Source organism: Bombina bombina, chromosome 6, assembly GCF_027579735.1.
Source record: "Bombina bombina isolate aBomBom1 chromosome 6, aBomBom1.pri, whole genome shotgun sequence".
Classification (NCBI taxonomy): domain Eukaryota; kingdom Metazoa; phylum Chordata; class Amphibia; order Anura; family Bombinatoridae; genus Bombina; species Bombina bombina.
In genome coordinates, this window is record NC_069504.1 from 503,027,911 (window position 1) to 503,044,337 (window position 16,427).

The 16,427-nt window shown below is 34.9% G+C and overlaps 1 protein-coding gene across 1 annotated transcript in view; it reads right to left on the reverse strand.

Annotated features, from left to right (window-relative positions):
• Window positions 1-1,686: 1,686 nt before the first annotated feature.
• Window positions 1,687-16,427, reverse strand: part of SNX22 (sorting nexin 22) — a 173,644-nt gene continuing 158,903 nt past the window's right edge. Inside the window, exon 7 of the mRNA XM_053717382.1 lies at window positions 1,687-1,822. Within this exon, the coding sequence (XP_053573357.1) occupies window positions 1,788-1,822 (35 nt within the window). The 3' untranslated portion in view covers window positions 1,687-1,787. The remainder of the gene's footprint in view (window positions 1,823-16,427) is intronic.

Genomic DNA, 16,427 nt, shown 5'->3' on the forward strand with positions numbered 1-16,427 from the left:
GCTTGATAGTCTCAATTCCTTAGTAAGTATTGGTAAACCTAAAGCCCTACACTCAGATGCTGGACCAGCTTTAACATCTACTCAAGCACAAGAGTGGGCTAAGTCTTTTGATATAAAATGGGAAATCAGTGCACCTTATCATCCCCAAAGTAGTGGGGTTGTTGAAAGGAAAAATGCTGAGGTAAAACGATTGTTAACCAAGTTACTAACTAACCGCCCAAAAACAGTGGTATCCCCTGTTAACTTATGTACAAGTAGGTTTAAACAATATACCTTCTGTTATTTCTGGGAAAACACCTTATGAATTGTTATATGGTATACCTATGAATACAATGTTTAATACTGAGTACCTTTCTGCACCAGGGAGATTAGAGCAATCATCTATTTTACAAGAAATACGTGATTGTTTTGCACAACCTGCTTTTACACCTAACCTTTTATGAGCTTGGACACCACAGGTTGGTCAGTTTGTCCAGGAAAGAGTTCAAGCAGCGAAACCTTTATGGCCAAGATGGAAACCTACAAAGGTAAAACATGTCATTAACCTAAGGACTTTGATTATAGAAGACAAACAAGGAAAAGACTGAATTGTCAGCATTGATAACTTAAAACCAGCTTCTAAATGTGAGTTAGAAGATGACAAACCCTCTGACTTACTCTCAGTGGGTTACTCTGAATGAAGCAAACCGGATTAATAATCAATCTTAAATGATGCCATTTTCTTCAAATCCAGAGACTATAACACCTTTTTTTATTATGATGTTGAAGAAGGTGATCAAATAACTGAAGTAGATTCATTTGATACACCAACACCAGTTACAAGATATAATCCTGTTTTACCTATCATAAATACTATGCTATCAGCACGAACACTGATACAACAACAAAGACTGAAAATGTTAAAGAACTTGTTCAATTATAAAAACCTTAAAATATTGAGATATACAGTACTGATACTTTTTATACTTCTCCTTATCTTGATATCAACCTGCATGATAGTTTTTCGTCTACAGTGGAATAATCTTGCAAAGAGACCTGGAGCTGTTCTGGCATGGAATCAAACAAAAGCTCAAGAGGATGCTGTACCAACGATATCAAGACTAAAAAAAGCTGAACATTACAATCTGCAACCTGTAGAAATAAAGATGAATGGGCTACTGCAAGGAATTTATTGGAAACCATTTCCAAAACCTATAATACAAAAACAAAAAGTATTAGGAATATATCAAGTCGTATTGATAGATTCAACAGTAATATCAAAGAAAGAAAAGATCACAACTCAAATGGGAAGAAAATTGGTAAAAGATCACATAAATGGGCAAATGGAAATGAATCAAGCAAAGACTTTGGAATATGATTTGCCTTTGCAAGAATACTGGAAACAAAAGGCATACAGAGAACAAATGTGTTTTTCAACATTTGCACATTGCTATTATGTGGACTTTCAAGGGACAAGGAGATGGCCTGCAAATGAAATAAAAGCAGATCAATGTCCACGTCCTGGGATTACAATTGACAAAGTCAAGTATAAAGAATATCCTATTTTTTTATCTAAACGCAGGACAATTAACTCAAAAAGGCTTCTTTCCTGAAAGTCACACAGATCCTCGCATTGCATTCTGGGAAAACGCAGAGGAGGAGGAATACAGGTTTCCTGGAGGAGTAAAATCATATAATGGAGCAGTGTTTTGTACTAACACACTTTATTCAGAAAGGTGGACGCCAGAGTTACATACAGATGAAGGATACCTGCAACTATTTGAAAAGCTTCAGCTTGAAGTAGTGGATCAACAGACAGGAAGACTGCGAGAGCAAGCATTACCTACATAATGAAATGAGAAAGGAAAGGATGAAATGTTTTTGAATCTAAAAGAATGGGATACATGTACAAAGCCAAGATATGCAGCTTTTTTAAATACAATGTATTACAGTCACTCATGCAAAGAAAAGAACAATCTTTGTAATATAACAGTTGAAGATCTAATTAAAAAGGGCATTTGTGACTTGGAAACAAACTATCAATGTACATCCTGTTGTTTCTACCTTAAGGAATCAAGGATATATTTTTGTTTTTAACCTAAAGACATTGATAAGGGGTTCCTACATTATGTAGGCATACCTGGGTTTTGGTGCGTGACAAAACATCACATTATTAACAAAAATAATGTAATATATTCCCTGTTTCAGAAATGTCTCATAGATAAAATATCCAGTAAATGTAGTAATTGCAAGTATGAAACTACAAATGGATGTAAATATAACAGTTGATGACATACCATGTAAATATGCTAAATGTTATAAGCAAAATGTGACAGATATGACTTATGATGAAGCTGTTTGGGGAACAAATAATATATTTGATAATGTAACATATATTACAATAGAGAATATAATTCCAGATGATTGTAATACAGAAGAAAAAACAAATAAAAGGCAGTTAATGTCTAATGCTGAAGTTCAGATACTGACAGGGCATTTATAAAGTGATGCAGTATTAATTGTCAGTGACATTTCAGATATTAATGATGAAGAATTGAAGAGAGGATTGATGATCTTAAGAGGTCACATGATAAAAATGCTAACTGCAGTGATGTCTGATTTTACAATGGTAGATGAAGAAATGAAAGCAGTAACAATACTAAATTATTTGACAGCTATAAGGTTAACTTTACAAGAAGGACACATTGATATTACACTATTAAATGTTACAGAAATTTCTACACAATTAAGTCTAACGGTAAAACAAACAGAAATTATGCTGCATATTTCAAAAATGATTTATAAGAGAATTAAAGCGTAGAATAACAAATAACCCAGAAGATTGGGTATGGGAAATATAATCTCATAATATATATATATATAATAGCTGGGAATATGTTGAAACAGAAAATTGTGTTAATCTAGGATATTTAGTATGTAAAAATGTCTACAAACGAAAAACATGTGGTATTGATAAACAAAACTCTGATTGTACTGTTAAAATTATGCCTGTACAATCACCATACACTCGCATAGAACCAATTCATAATGGGTCATATGTTGTGATTACTAGTCAAAATGATTGTAAAATCCCAATGCTGCAAGCTACAATGGTAACTGTTAATGAATCTGTAGAGTGTTATAATACAATTTTAACACCACCAGTGATTAAGAATATACATGCTAGATCACATTTAACAATGCAGGTACCCCATATTACATTGCAAATTCCATACATGACAGCACTCTGGGCTCATTTACATAACATGCAAGTGAGATTGGGCTCCTCCCATAAAGCAATTGAGAATTTGATTAAAAGGGCACATGCAGACCTCTTAAGAATAGACTTGCATAAAGGGGACTTTCCTACCTGGATTAGAACTTTAGGTAAATCATTGATTCCAATAATGCCAGCATTGGGTAATGTTATTTCAAAAAATTGGAGAAGGTTTAGCTACAGTGGGGAATGGTATTTTTGGAGACATACTGGGAATATGTACTATGTATTAATAGCCATAATATTGTGTATCATTTTATTTAGAATTTTTGTCCTTTCTTCCTAGGAGAAAATCTAAGTAAAAAAAATAATAAGCAATTATTTGTCAACCTGTTTTCTTTTGAATGAAATAGCAGAAAAGAAACGGCAAGCTTATTATCATGTTATGCTATAATTCATATATGCTATATGTATATATCTTGTTAAGCTATAATTTATATGCCAATAACATCTGTAGAAGTAAAGATTTATTATTTTTATTATAAATGTATTTTTATTGTAAATGTAACCAGTATAAACTTATTGGTTAGAAACATTAATAATCCTTTATTTTCACGAAGAAAACCTGTGGATTACAATTTATTATCTACTTGACTTAAAAGACCTTGAATTACAAATTGTTATCAGTGTCTTTGCATAAAGCAGAATCAAGAATGAGGAATGTGCACGTTTTTTTGTTTCTTTTTCTCATTTAAAAGGAAAGTAATAAAAGTACTCCTACGACACATTTTTATGAGGATATTTCTCCAAGCAAGAATTACCAAGCTAACTGGACATCTATAACTCATCCACTAATGAATCATACACCAATTAACCAATTTCTATCAAATGGATATTTTGGAGAATTTATTTACGACGTGTTCCTAAATGGCAAGTCATCTTCCAATGAGGAGGATTTAACCATTGTTACCTAATGATTTACAGTTATTTAACGTTATAATCTTGTAACTTATAAAAGAAATACTAATATGCTTCAACGAAGCTTTATGGAGATTTCTTATTTGTATGAATCCGTCATACTTACATTGGCTGGGATCCAACTGTTTTTCTTACTGGCGCAGGAGTAAAACGTTTCTGTTCAACCAACAGTTTGCTTCAAACTTCAAATAATGGATTACAAACAAAATCTTGATTCTCCAATCCAGAGAAAAGTTTGCTGCAATAATTTCCATAACGGAATACAAACATGATGTTCTGTCTGGCTCAATGCTTCATGAATTAATTACAGATATACTCCTACTTAAAGAAGATTATGAAAAAGTTCAGTTTAATTCCTGGATCATTAATGTCTGACTTTATTTTGTTTGCATTATTAAGGACACTTTGATTTCATGTCCGTTACTCTGCTGAATCCCGGACATTAATGACGCATTTCTTTTTCTGTGGGAACGAAGGGCTGGACACTTTCTTATCTTTTCTTCAAGAATGTATTGGAGGGGCTGTAACAGGCTTTCATTAACCCTGTGATACACCTGTGCTTGTAAATGTAATTTTTAGTTAACAATGCATAACTTTGCAAATAAACTTTGTTTATAGCATGCTTGTCTCAATAAAAGCTGCTATTTAAATGTTAGATTGCAAATTAATATTGCTATCCACTTGATAAATATGCTGTTACGGTACCAACAGTGTACCAAGGGTTAATACCAGATGAACAATGTCCTGCATAGGGAATCAGCAATTCACAACCCAGCCAGTTTCAGGTTTAAAACAGAATGATATTTATTAAAGGCTAGATGCCTAGTATTTATACAGGTTTTGACCCCAGATGGGGGGGTTGAAAGACTCTTGTACATTTAGATAAAAAGGGGAAGACGCCCTTTTATGAAACAGTAGAATTACATTACTTAAATACTTTACTTAGGCAGATAACAACTTAAACACATTTGGCTTGTCTTATCACCTAGCGTCTGCTCTCTGAGGGTGATTAAACAATGGCCTGTTTATTACTTAAATGTAATTATAGCACACAATAGCTGAGGCCAGAAAACCTGTCTTTAGAAATTAGTTTCTTAGCTAAACACAATTAACTCCTTCAGTCCTGACAGAAGGGTCTGTCACATATCTCCCCCCTTGTGGAACACTCCGGCAGACCCGGCTTGACCCTTTGGCGGGTCAACCTGGGGATGACCGGACTAGGAGGTGGTAGGCATGTCAGTTTGCCAGGACAATCCATCTGTATTCCCGTTATGAGAGAGAATTCCTGTCCATACAAAGAAGGGTTCAACTTCCTCAGTGCCCAGACTAGGGCTAAACAGTCCTTCAAAATCCCATCAGCTTCTTTACGAGTTTTCTGTACCTGCTCTTTATAGGTATCCACAATCCCTTCATACTGACATAGGGTGCCCTTGAGTTGCTGCACCTCACTATGAGCCAGCGTCAGCTTCTCCTCAAGTGTCGCTAAGTTTGTCTTTAATGTTTCATGTCCCACTCTCAAGCTGGTGTTTTCTGCAGTCTGTCGGTGCAGCTTGTCTAGCAGAGATTCACGTTCTAAACGTGCTTTTTCCTCTGCGCTCCTCTTCTTCTTCATCAGCGCATTGTAACGGGACTTCCACGTATCAATAGCGGATAGAGATTTACTGAGCTCAGCGTCCTGGGGCTTAGCAGCAGGGGGGTCAGTCTCTGCTGCACGGATCTGAGCACGGGTAGTCACAGGGTTAACATCAGCGGGACCCATGGGAGCATAGGCAGAAACAAGGGGAGCCAAGTCATTTCCAAGAAGAACATCAGCAGGTAAGTCCTTCTTGACACCCACATTCACAGGTCTAGCGCCCACTCCCCAATCCAAATGTACCCTGGCAACAGGTAGGCTGAACACATCGCCCCCTGCTACCCTCACAGCCACAGTGTCTCCAGTGTACTGTTTCTCAGACACCAAGTTCTTTTGAAGCAAGGTCATGGTAGCACCAGTATCCCGTAGACCACTGACCTTCTTCCCATTCACTTTAACCAGTTGCCGGTTATTCCGGTGGGCAGCTTGCACAAGGTCTGCCTCATGTAGGATGCTCCAGCATTCTTGCGCCTCTACGTAGCGGGCCGCAGGCTGAGGGTTACGTGTGATTCCGCCGGCAGGTCTTCTCCAGGACTGTGCTTGGTTCGCTGCATTTAGGGGACACTCTGGTCTTTTGTGCCCTAGTTGCTTACATCCAAAGCATCGAATCGGTTGTGAGTAGGCCCGCGAATTGAACCGGGCTCTCTGAGGGTAGTTCGTGGCCAGATGCCGTGTGGTATAGCGGTGCGCCGGGGGTTGGTAACTGGCAGCTGCTGGGGTGACTGGGGGTCTGTACTCCACTCTAGCAGGGGGCTTAGTGGTAGCAGTGTCCAGTTTGCGGGCATCCGTATACTCATCTGCCAAGCGAGCCGCTTCATGCAGGGTGGAGGGTTTACGGTCCCGAACCCACTCTCGAACTCCTGCGGGTAACTTGTCGAAGCAATGTTCCAACAGGAATAGCTGCAGCACCTCTTCCCCAGATACGGCTTGGCACCCCGCTATCCAGTGAGCTGCTGTGCGGTGCACCTTACATGCCCACTCAAGGTAGGAATCTCCAGCTAATTTAACAGTGTCTCTGAACCGCCTCCGGTATGCCTCCGGTGTAACCGCATACCTGGAGAGCAGAGCCTCTTTTACAGTATTATAATCCCCGACTTCCTCATCTGGAATGGCCCGAAAAGCCTCACTGGCCCGGCCGGATAATTTTCCGGATAATATCGTGACCCAGTCCTCTGCGGGTACCTTGTGTAGTGCACATTGCCTCTCAAAATCCGCAAGGTACCCATCAATCTCTCCTTCTGTTTCCAGGAAGTTTTTAAAAGCTGCAAAATTTACTTTTCTCTTTTCCACTGGGTTTGCTGCAGCACCGCTTTGGCGAAGTAGGTTGGCCTCCACAGCTGCTATGACCCGGTCGATAATTTCCGCAGATGGGTTATGGCCATAATATGCCAGTCTTATTTTAACCGCCCGATCAAAGCTTGCTTCTTCAGGGGTTCTGTCTGCTATGCTGGGCCCATTGGTTCCTTCTGTTCCTGGTACTCTTTCCATCTTAGTCAGTATTGTAATAATCCCCCTCTTCCTGAGGTTACTGGCTTGTGTAGTTGCTCTTCTGGGCGATAAGGTTCATTCCGTCGCTTGCCACCAATGTTACGGTACCAACAGTGTACCAAGGGTTAATACCAGATGAACAATGTCCTGCATAGGGAATCAGCAATTCACAACCCAGCCAGTTTCAGGTTTAAAACAGAATGATATTTATTAAAGGCTAGATGCCTAGTATTTATACAGGTTTTGACCCCAGATGGGGGGGTTGAAAGACTCTTGTACATTTAGATAAAAAGGGGAAGACGCCCTTTTATGAAACAGTAGAATTACATTACTTAAATACTTTACTTAGGCAGATAACAACTTAAACACATTTGGCTTGTCTTATCACCTAGCGTCTGCTCTCTGAGGGTGATTAAACAATGGCCTGTTTATTACTTAAATGTAATTATAGCACACAATAGCTGAGGCCAGAAAACCTGTCTTTAGAAATTAGTTTCTTAGCTAAACACAATTAACTCCTTCAGTCCTGACAGAAGGGTCTGTCACATATGCCAACAGTAAGAAATACATTCTTTCAGCAAGACACTTATAACTAACTATAAATGATAGATTTCTTTTAAATCTATCATGTACAGCTTCTATACATAAAGACTGTACCTTGTTATAAAAGCCTGTTCACATAAATCTTTAATATGCTTATTTTGCAATATATGTATGATTATATTCAAATATATGTACAATGTGTACAATGTATAACTGAATACTTTTATATGTTTAAACAAAAGTCTTTTACAATATAAAAGGTTTTTATTATCTGTCTGCTAACATACTAAACAACTAACTAGTTCTAACATAAGATGTTATGTGATTTAAAGGGACAGTCTACACTTACAACAACATTTACCCATCCGTTAGATTAACCTCTGAATATCTGCTTTCATTATGTCAACCATATTCTGTCTTCTCCACATCCGGAGTTATGTTGCCTGATAACTTGTATTTTCACCGTTAGAAATGGCCGCTTCAATCCGCCCACCCAGTACGTCACTAACTGTCTTACACAAAAATGTCCAATAGAAATTTGATAACCGATCAAAGAACTGTATCGCGCAATCTTCGCTTCGCACATGCACATCATCATCAGGAACCAAAAATCCGGAACAAAAGTTTTGTTCTCATTTTCTTACGCTTCTCATTATCGCCAGTACCTGTTAATTTGTCCAGTAAGTATTAGTGCAGTCAGCGATCGTGATTTGTTCCTTAAAAATACAGCGTTCTTTTTCCTTCCAACCTTTTTCTCCTGCTTTATAAATGAAATAGCTATCATTAGCTAATATTGATTGTATTTTAATGTTATATTTGTTATTTTTCACGGTTGAATAAATAGTCCTACTTCAACCGCGAAACATTACATGTTCTATTTTGTAACGTCGTTTTTAAAATTATATAATTCTGCTGCCTGTTTATATGATCCAAAAAAATAAAAAATGGATAATTAGAAAAAGTTATTTTTTGAGAAGCAACCTAATAATTGGTTGCTATGTGCAACTACAATACCTGTTTGTCTCACACAAAGATAAAATGTTTTTGTTTGTTATTCAAAGTGTCTTTAGTTTTTACATTAATTAATCATAATTTGATAAGTCCGCTAGGTGCATAATGTACCTTACGGAAGCGCAAACTACAATCTCCACCTTTTGTGGGCATTCTAAACTTATGATGTATCATTGGTTGCGAGTATTAACTATGACAGATCACCTACACCAATTTGTCATTCCTTTTTTTTTTCATCTAGGATCTGCTAAAGACAAAAACTGCTTTTCCTTATTTTAGATCTCTATCTTGCTCATTACATGGTTTAAATATATATATTTATATATATATTTATATATATATATATATATAAATATATTCTTTTTTTTAATTACAAAAAAATATTTAATTTCAGATTAGGATTTGAAACTATTGAATAAGTCAGTTTATGTTTCACATTTCAAGCTTATTTCTTCCCTTTTCTGTTTATAACAGATAAATTAAATAATTATTTATAGTCTGGCCCTCCAGAGCACAAAACAAACATGATTATTTTGTATATACAAAGCAGATAATGAGCCTTTTTATTTTTTTTATTTTTTTTTCGCTTCCAATCGTGTTGTCATTAATAGCTAGATATTTTCATTGCTCCTACATTATTATTACTGCAGCTGCTAAGATCACAAATGGGGCTTGTATCATGTCCGCAAGTAAACAAATGATTCAATTCCAGATGCTCCAATCACATTAGGCTCTCTGAGTAGCTGCAGTATCTAAAATGCTGTTGAAGATGCTCTTTATTTTCACATAAACAAGGAGGAGAAAATATAGTGTACTCATTTCTTTCTATATGTATATAAATATATATATATATATATATATATATATATATATATATAAATATATATATATAAATAAATAATCTTAAGCTAATCAAACGGGTGGTAGATGTTTGTTTTAATAGTAGACTGGCCCTTTAAATAAATCAGACACAAATAATTTTTATCAATAAAAGACATACTTGAATGTCTTTTAAAAAAAAAATTTCTTTTTTTTAATCTACTTGTATATTTATATATGCATTAATATTTATGATATTTCATATATACATGTAATAGAAGGTACATTGATCTATTAACGTATTATCTACCAAGGTATTAGTTTATGAAAAAATATATTAATGCACATATTGTATAGTCTTGTATAATGTCTAACTACTGGTTTATAAACGTAAATGTAACAGTTTACTATGGATGTAGAATATACATTATAACATTTATAGTTTATTTTCACAATATTCAATTTTCAAATATTTATAGTATATTTCCAAAAACAACACTACTTCTCTACTCTTATCTATAATCTTTCTGCAAACACATAACGTATGTGCTCAACTTTCAATACTCTTCAAAGACATCACCCTCCTCCAAATAAAACAACTCTGTCATCTCAAGACTTTGTCAACCACTTCAATAACAAAATCGACTCCATCATAAATGAATTCAGTTCTCAAAATAAATCCATTCTCAAACCCCCTCAAATGGTCTCAATCAACCACAACCCCCATATCCTTAAACTTAGCTCATTCTCCCCTGTTACTGAGGAATAAGTTTAGGCACTTAGACTGCGCTCATACCTCACTAACTGTCCTCTTGACCCTATCCCCTCACAGCTACTGTCCTCCCTCTCTGCCACCCTTATCCCTATACTCACACACACTTTAAAAATCTCCTTCAGCCCCGTTATATTTCCGTCATCGCTGAAACATGCCCTGTCACACCTATCTTAAAATAAAATTCCCTTGATCCTAACTCCCCATCCAATTCATGCCGTATTTCCATCTTCCCTCTTGCATCAAAGCTTGTTTACAAAATAGCTTATGCACGCCTATCCCATTTCATTATAATAAACTTCCTTTTTGATCCATTGCAATCTGGATTTCGTCCCCATCACTCCACATAAACTGCAATATTTTACCCTCTTCTTCTACACACTCCACCCCCAATCGCTCTTTAACTGACAACTCCATCATTAACCCTACACCGCATGCCCGAATTTTCGGGGTCACATTTCACGAAGATCTTTCTTTCACTCCTCACATTCAGTCTTAGTCTAAAGCCTGCCGCTTCCCCATTAAAAACATCTATAAAATTATACAATTCCTTACAGAAGACACAACTAATATTTAAATGCACTCTCTCATCCTCTCACGCCTCTATTACTGAAACTCTGTCCTCTCTGGTCACCCCAAATAACGCCTATCTCCTTTACAATCCTTAATGAATGTCTCTGTCAGACTCATCTTCCTCACACGTTGCTCTTCACCTTCTGCAACTCTCTTCCGACTCCTTCACTGGCTTCGTCTTTCCTCTATGATCAATCTGTAAAATCTAACCCTATCATACAAATCGCTAAACTGCACTGATCCCCCTATATCTCAGACCTTGTCTACAGATACTCTCTCTCCCATTCCCTTTTGCTATGTTCACGACTTCCTACTCTACTCCTCTCTTGTCACCTCATCACATTTCCATTTACATGACTTCTGTAGACTGACGCACATCTTGTTGAACTCTATGGCTCGCTCCACAAGAATCTCTTCTATTTTTTAAAAGCTTGAAAGTGCTCACTAAAGACTCTACTGTTCACGGTTTTATATTACCTACGCTAACCTTTATTTATAACAGTTCCTCTCCTCCATTGCTATCCCCTGAACCACCCTAGCATGTAAGCTTAAGAGTCCATCAGTTTGTTGATCACCTTCTCAAGAACTGACTACAAAACTTCAACTCTTGGCATGGCACTCTACCCATTGGATACCTATAACTGTTTATTGTAATCCGCCTTTGTTAATAGTGCTGTGGAATTTGTTTTGTGTTCTACAAACAACAGATAATAATAATAATAGTGATAATATAATCTAATTGTTCATTTTATTTCTGCAGATGAGATTTTCGTAGCACTGTTTAATTCTTCATATTATGCGCCATTAAAAAATATATAAATTAAGTATTGAGTTATCCAAATTCAATTAAAAGTTTCAAAAAGTCTATAACAGTTACCTCTACTACTGGTAAGTGTAATGTATTTCATACTTTATTTATTATGAATAAAATATGTAGATTGATCGATAGATAGATAGTTATATATATAGATAGATAGAGATACACTAATAACAATTTCTTATATTTAACTTTATAAAGTATTATGTCCAGTCAAGATTTAAATCAACGTCCTACGCTTTATGAGTTAGATATTCAAGAAATAGAAAGACTGGTAAGTATATAATTTCTAAATTATATCTACATTTAAAATTGTAAAGCCTATGTAAATTTAAATTTTATTGAAGTATTAATAATTTTATTTTTTGTGGTCCTAGATTATAAAAATAAAATTATTTTATTTTTTTTTAAAAAAGAAATAGCAAACATAATATTTAAAATATGTAAACAAAATAATGGATAGACAAAAGAAATATTTTCTATCACTCTATTTTTTAAATAAATTAGATATAAACATTATTTTTATTGATATAATTAATTAATACTTTTAAATAATGTATCCCAAATAATTATTTATTTAAAAAGAGAGAAGAAATGAATGAAAGGAGACGTAACAGGCATGCAAGTTTGATTGGACACATGTCACATTCGTGGGATCCAAGAAGGGACAGTACACAGGATAGCAATTCAATACAAAGTGAAGGGTCAGTTTCTGAGGCTAATCAGGAAAATAAAAGAGCAGGCAACATTAGATGGTGCACTTGTGGCAATTGCAGAAGCATGCCAACTGAAGTGGAAAGTATTTGTTGCAATGAAGTTACAGAAGTTAAAGCTCAATTAGCAGATTCTTCTTTTTGCATAGCAGATGAAAACTATGTTTCAGTTGAATTAGCCGATCGAGCCCTACTTGAGGAATTCTATGCGTATGGTATACGTTTTTATTCCAATACTCGGAGCAGGCAAGGATCAATGAGAGAGAGGTATTTGTCTATATTGTTGTTAAATTTAAAACTTATCCTATATACATTCTAGATTAGGAATGAATTTACTATGTCACTAAACAATAATCACTAAGAGTAAGCCTAAATTTTTTTTTTTTAATATATCAAAATATGTGTTTGACAATTATTCAGTCAATTTTACAGCTTCCCATTCTTTAATACGATAAACTTCTGTATATGTTATTGTGCAAAACAATACCTTCGTTATTCTATTAGTAAGTGGATATATAAAATAATCAAATATGGTACAAATTTACTCATTAGTAAGCACATTATTACTTACACTAGTTTAACATATTAAAGCAGTAGTTGATGGTCAATCGATCATATAATCACCAACAACAAAATTGTCTGTCATAGATGTTGTTCATTGTGTGTAAAAAAAATTATCTATTGCTTCTGTCCTAACTAGTATATACTGTCCTTTTATTCTATATTAAAATCAATATCTGTGTCGACATATTTAATATCTCTATGAAAATCATAAAACTTTCTAAAACTCTATCTTTATATATTATTTTAAAGTGATTACAGAAAAGTGGCTTATCGTCGTTTTGTAAACAAAATTTATGGATATCTTGGACCGAAAGTAAGAGTACCAATCCCTTCATGTGTTGTTAACAAAATTAGAGAACATTACCCATCTGCAGATAATCTTTACTGTGGTTTCCGATACGCCGATGACGACGGCCCAGCGTCAGAATTAATATGGGAATAAATGAGATAACATATATAATACTTTTATAAGTTATAATTTTATAAAATTCCATTATACGTTATTCTTATGTTGTTGGTTATTACAAAAAAAAATTTCATTTATAAATTCTATTTATTTTTTTGGAAACTGTTTTCAACTGTTAGGTACAATATATAAAGATGTTATTTAAATTTTGTTTTCACATATTTAAGATAAAGTTTGACAATAGTGTAATTTAACAGTATTAAAAAAATTTTACTTAAGTTTTGTATTCACAACCCAAAAATTTGAGTGTTTGATTAACAAATTTACAATGCTTTAACCTTTTTTAAACAAATTTTTTGAAAAAAATATCTGGAACATCTCATTCTATATTTTTTAATACTTCAAATTTAACTTGCAATAAAACTTTAAAAAATCTTTAAAAATGTTATATTTTTTTTCAACAACAAAAAAATTAGAATGTGAATAGATATGATCTTATATTAATGAAATTGATTTTATTGAACATATATATATATGTGAAATGTAAAATTACTGTCTACCACTCTACAAAATCCCAGAAAAATATTTAAGAAATAGGTTTTTTGCATTACATCTATTTCAACAAAAAACGAGATTTTTTGCTCTGCAAAAGTGTTTCTTTTGTAGGACGTGGAACTTTGGCTATATTATCTGGTAGCAAAACGTTCTTAGATTCCCACGAATGTTCTAAAAGTCCAGAATAAATTCGAAGTACATCGCCTAACATAGGGTAAATATGATCCATTTTCATAGATTCATATATTGGACGCAATTGCCATTCCTGTTTGCTTTTGGGATACACTGCCTTAAATTTCAGTTCTCCAAAAATTCCACTTTTTATAGTTTGTCTTCGAATAGTTTCCTGGATCCTTTCAGTGTTATTATTATGAGCTAATACAGCAAGTGTGGTCCGTGCATCCATTGCGTCCATCTGAAAATGTATGCGTTTCGGGCGGTATTTTAAGACTAGACTGTGAAAGACTTCTATTGCGCCCGTATGGCAAAAATGCGAAAGGCATTCAAAGTCTTTATCCATCCTTGAATCGCAAACGATATCATGTAATGCCAGAAAAGCAGCGCTTTTTTTATCTATCCAGGGTCTTTGACGTTCTTCTTCTTCATCAATTTCTTCATGTCCACATTCTTTAATCAATGTCCCATCTGGCCATGAATGTATGTTGCATATGTGGTACATTAAAGATTGCCAGATCTCTTTCATCAAATCAGCATTGCCAGACTTTAAGCTAGACGTCCACAGATGATTGATTATAGCTTGAATCCAGGGAGAGATTGTGCGACAATTTTTCTTCCGACTTGCTGAGAGCAGCTTTTTACGTAGGTTTTTACCATAGTGCCAAATGTCGAACTGATGATTAACTAAAGGATATTCCTCTCTGATTATTTTCCTTATACTAATATGACGATCAGTTGCTACTTGCAATACATAAAGTGAATCACATAATATCTTGTTCATCGCTCTCCTAAAGGCCGTAGACTCCATAGCAACAGAAGATGTAGCCTCTGTCACCTGCACAACATTAAATTCTATTATCTTTTTTGACTCATCCTCGATCATAGTGTATGTGCAATACTTAGCACTGTATCCAGGGCTATCACATTGCCCATCGCCGCACAAAGTGATAGCCCTGTCTCTCATTAAGTTTAGATTCCTCTCTCTATCTTCAATCCAGTGTCTATGTATAGTCGGAAAAAGACACTTTTTTTGGATTTTATAAAAGGTTTGTTTACATACTGTTTGTAGTCCCATAAATTGACACATTTCACTTATTTTTTCATAGTGATTACCACTGAACAGAATTGATGCACAATACATAAGATTACCAATTGGCATTTGTCCTATTGTAGGTTGACTACGCCATAGTATATCTTCGTGTCCAGACAAACATTCCCCAGATATCGCTATGATAGTTCCGAGTATTATTTTTTTTATACTTATTATTGGTGAAGTACACCTAATATAACTGCATGGCAATAGTTTCAGTAGTTGGTCTAGGCAACTTTCAAATACAATGAATTTTTTTTCTTTAACATAATCATCAATAGAGGGATCAGGAATAATAGTGGTATCGTTCAATGTTTGCTGAGTAGTCTCAGGAGAGTAATCAGGGTCTTTTATATTAGATGGTTCAGTATCTACTATGGAACTTGAAGCTTCATTAATTGTGTCCATTTCTTCTGCTAACTCAGTGTCTACATGATCCGATTCATAGTTTTCAGACGCAGCATAAATTGGAGAAATATTTAACATAATTCTTTCATCATTATTCTCCAAAAAATTATAATCAATGATGCCATCATCGATTGTACTTGTTGCAACAGAATTTGTTTGGTGGTTTACTTCCACATTGCCCATGGTCCAAGTATAAGCCTCTTTCGTAGTGATTAATACCACTGTAGATGTATAAGTATTCTTCATACCATAGGAGGCTAATGTTTGTGTACTTTTCGTAAATGTTCCATAGGAACGATCAAATTGTGTTTGTTGATCTTCCATTTTTGGCTCAGTCATAGTAGAAGCATCTAAATAGATTTTGTTAACATGATGACCACATGTTGGGCAATTAACAACATATGATACTCCCACTGAAGCAATTGCAGCAGAATGCTGAACAGGATCAATAACTGTTTCTGTTACATTACCTTCTTGTAATGTTACAACAACATTCCTTGCTGCTGTGTTAGCTGTTATCGTAGAGGACACTTGTTGCAGAGCTAAAATTTTCTTTTTTTGATTTTCTCCAACAATTGTAGGAACAGCATGTTTATTAAGATACATTTTAAGACCAATTGAATAAAAATCTCTTGGTGTGAAGTGCAATGAACACATTCTATAGCGGCCATACTTATTGGTTTC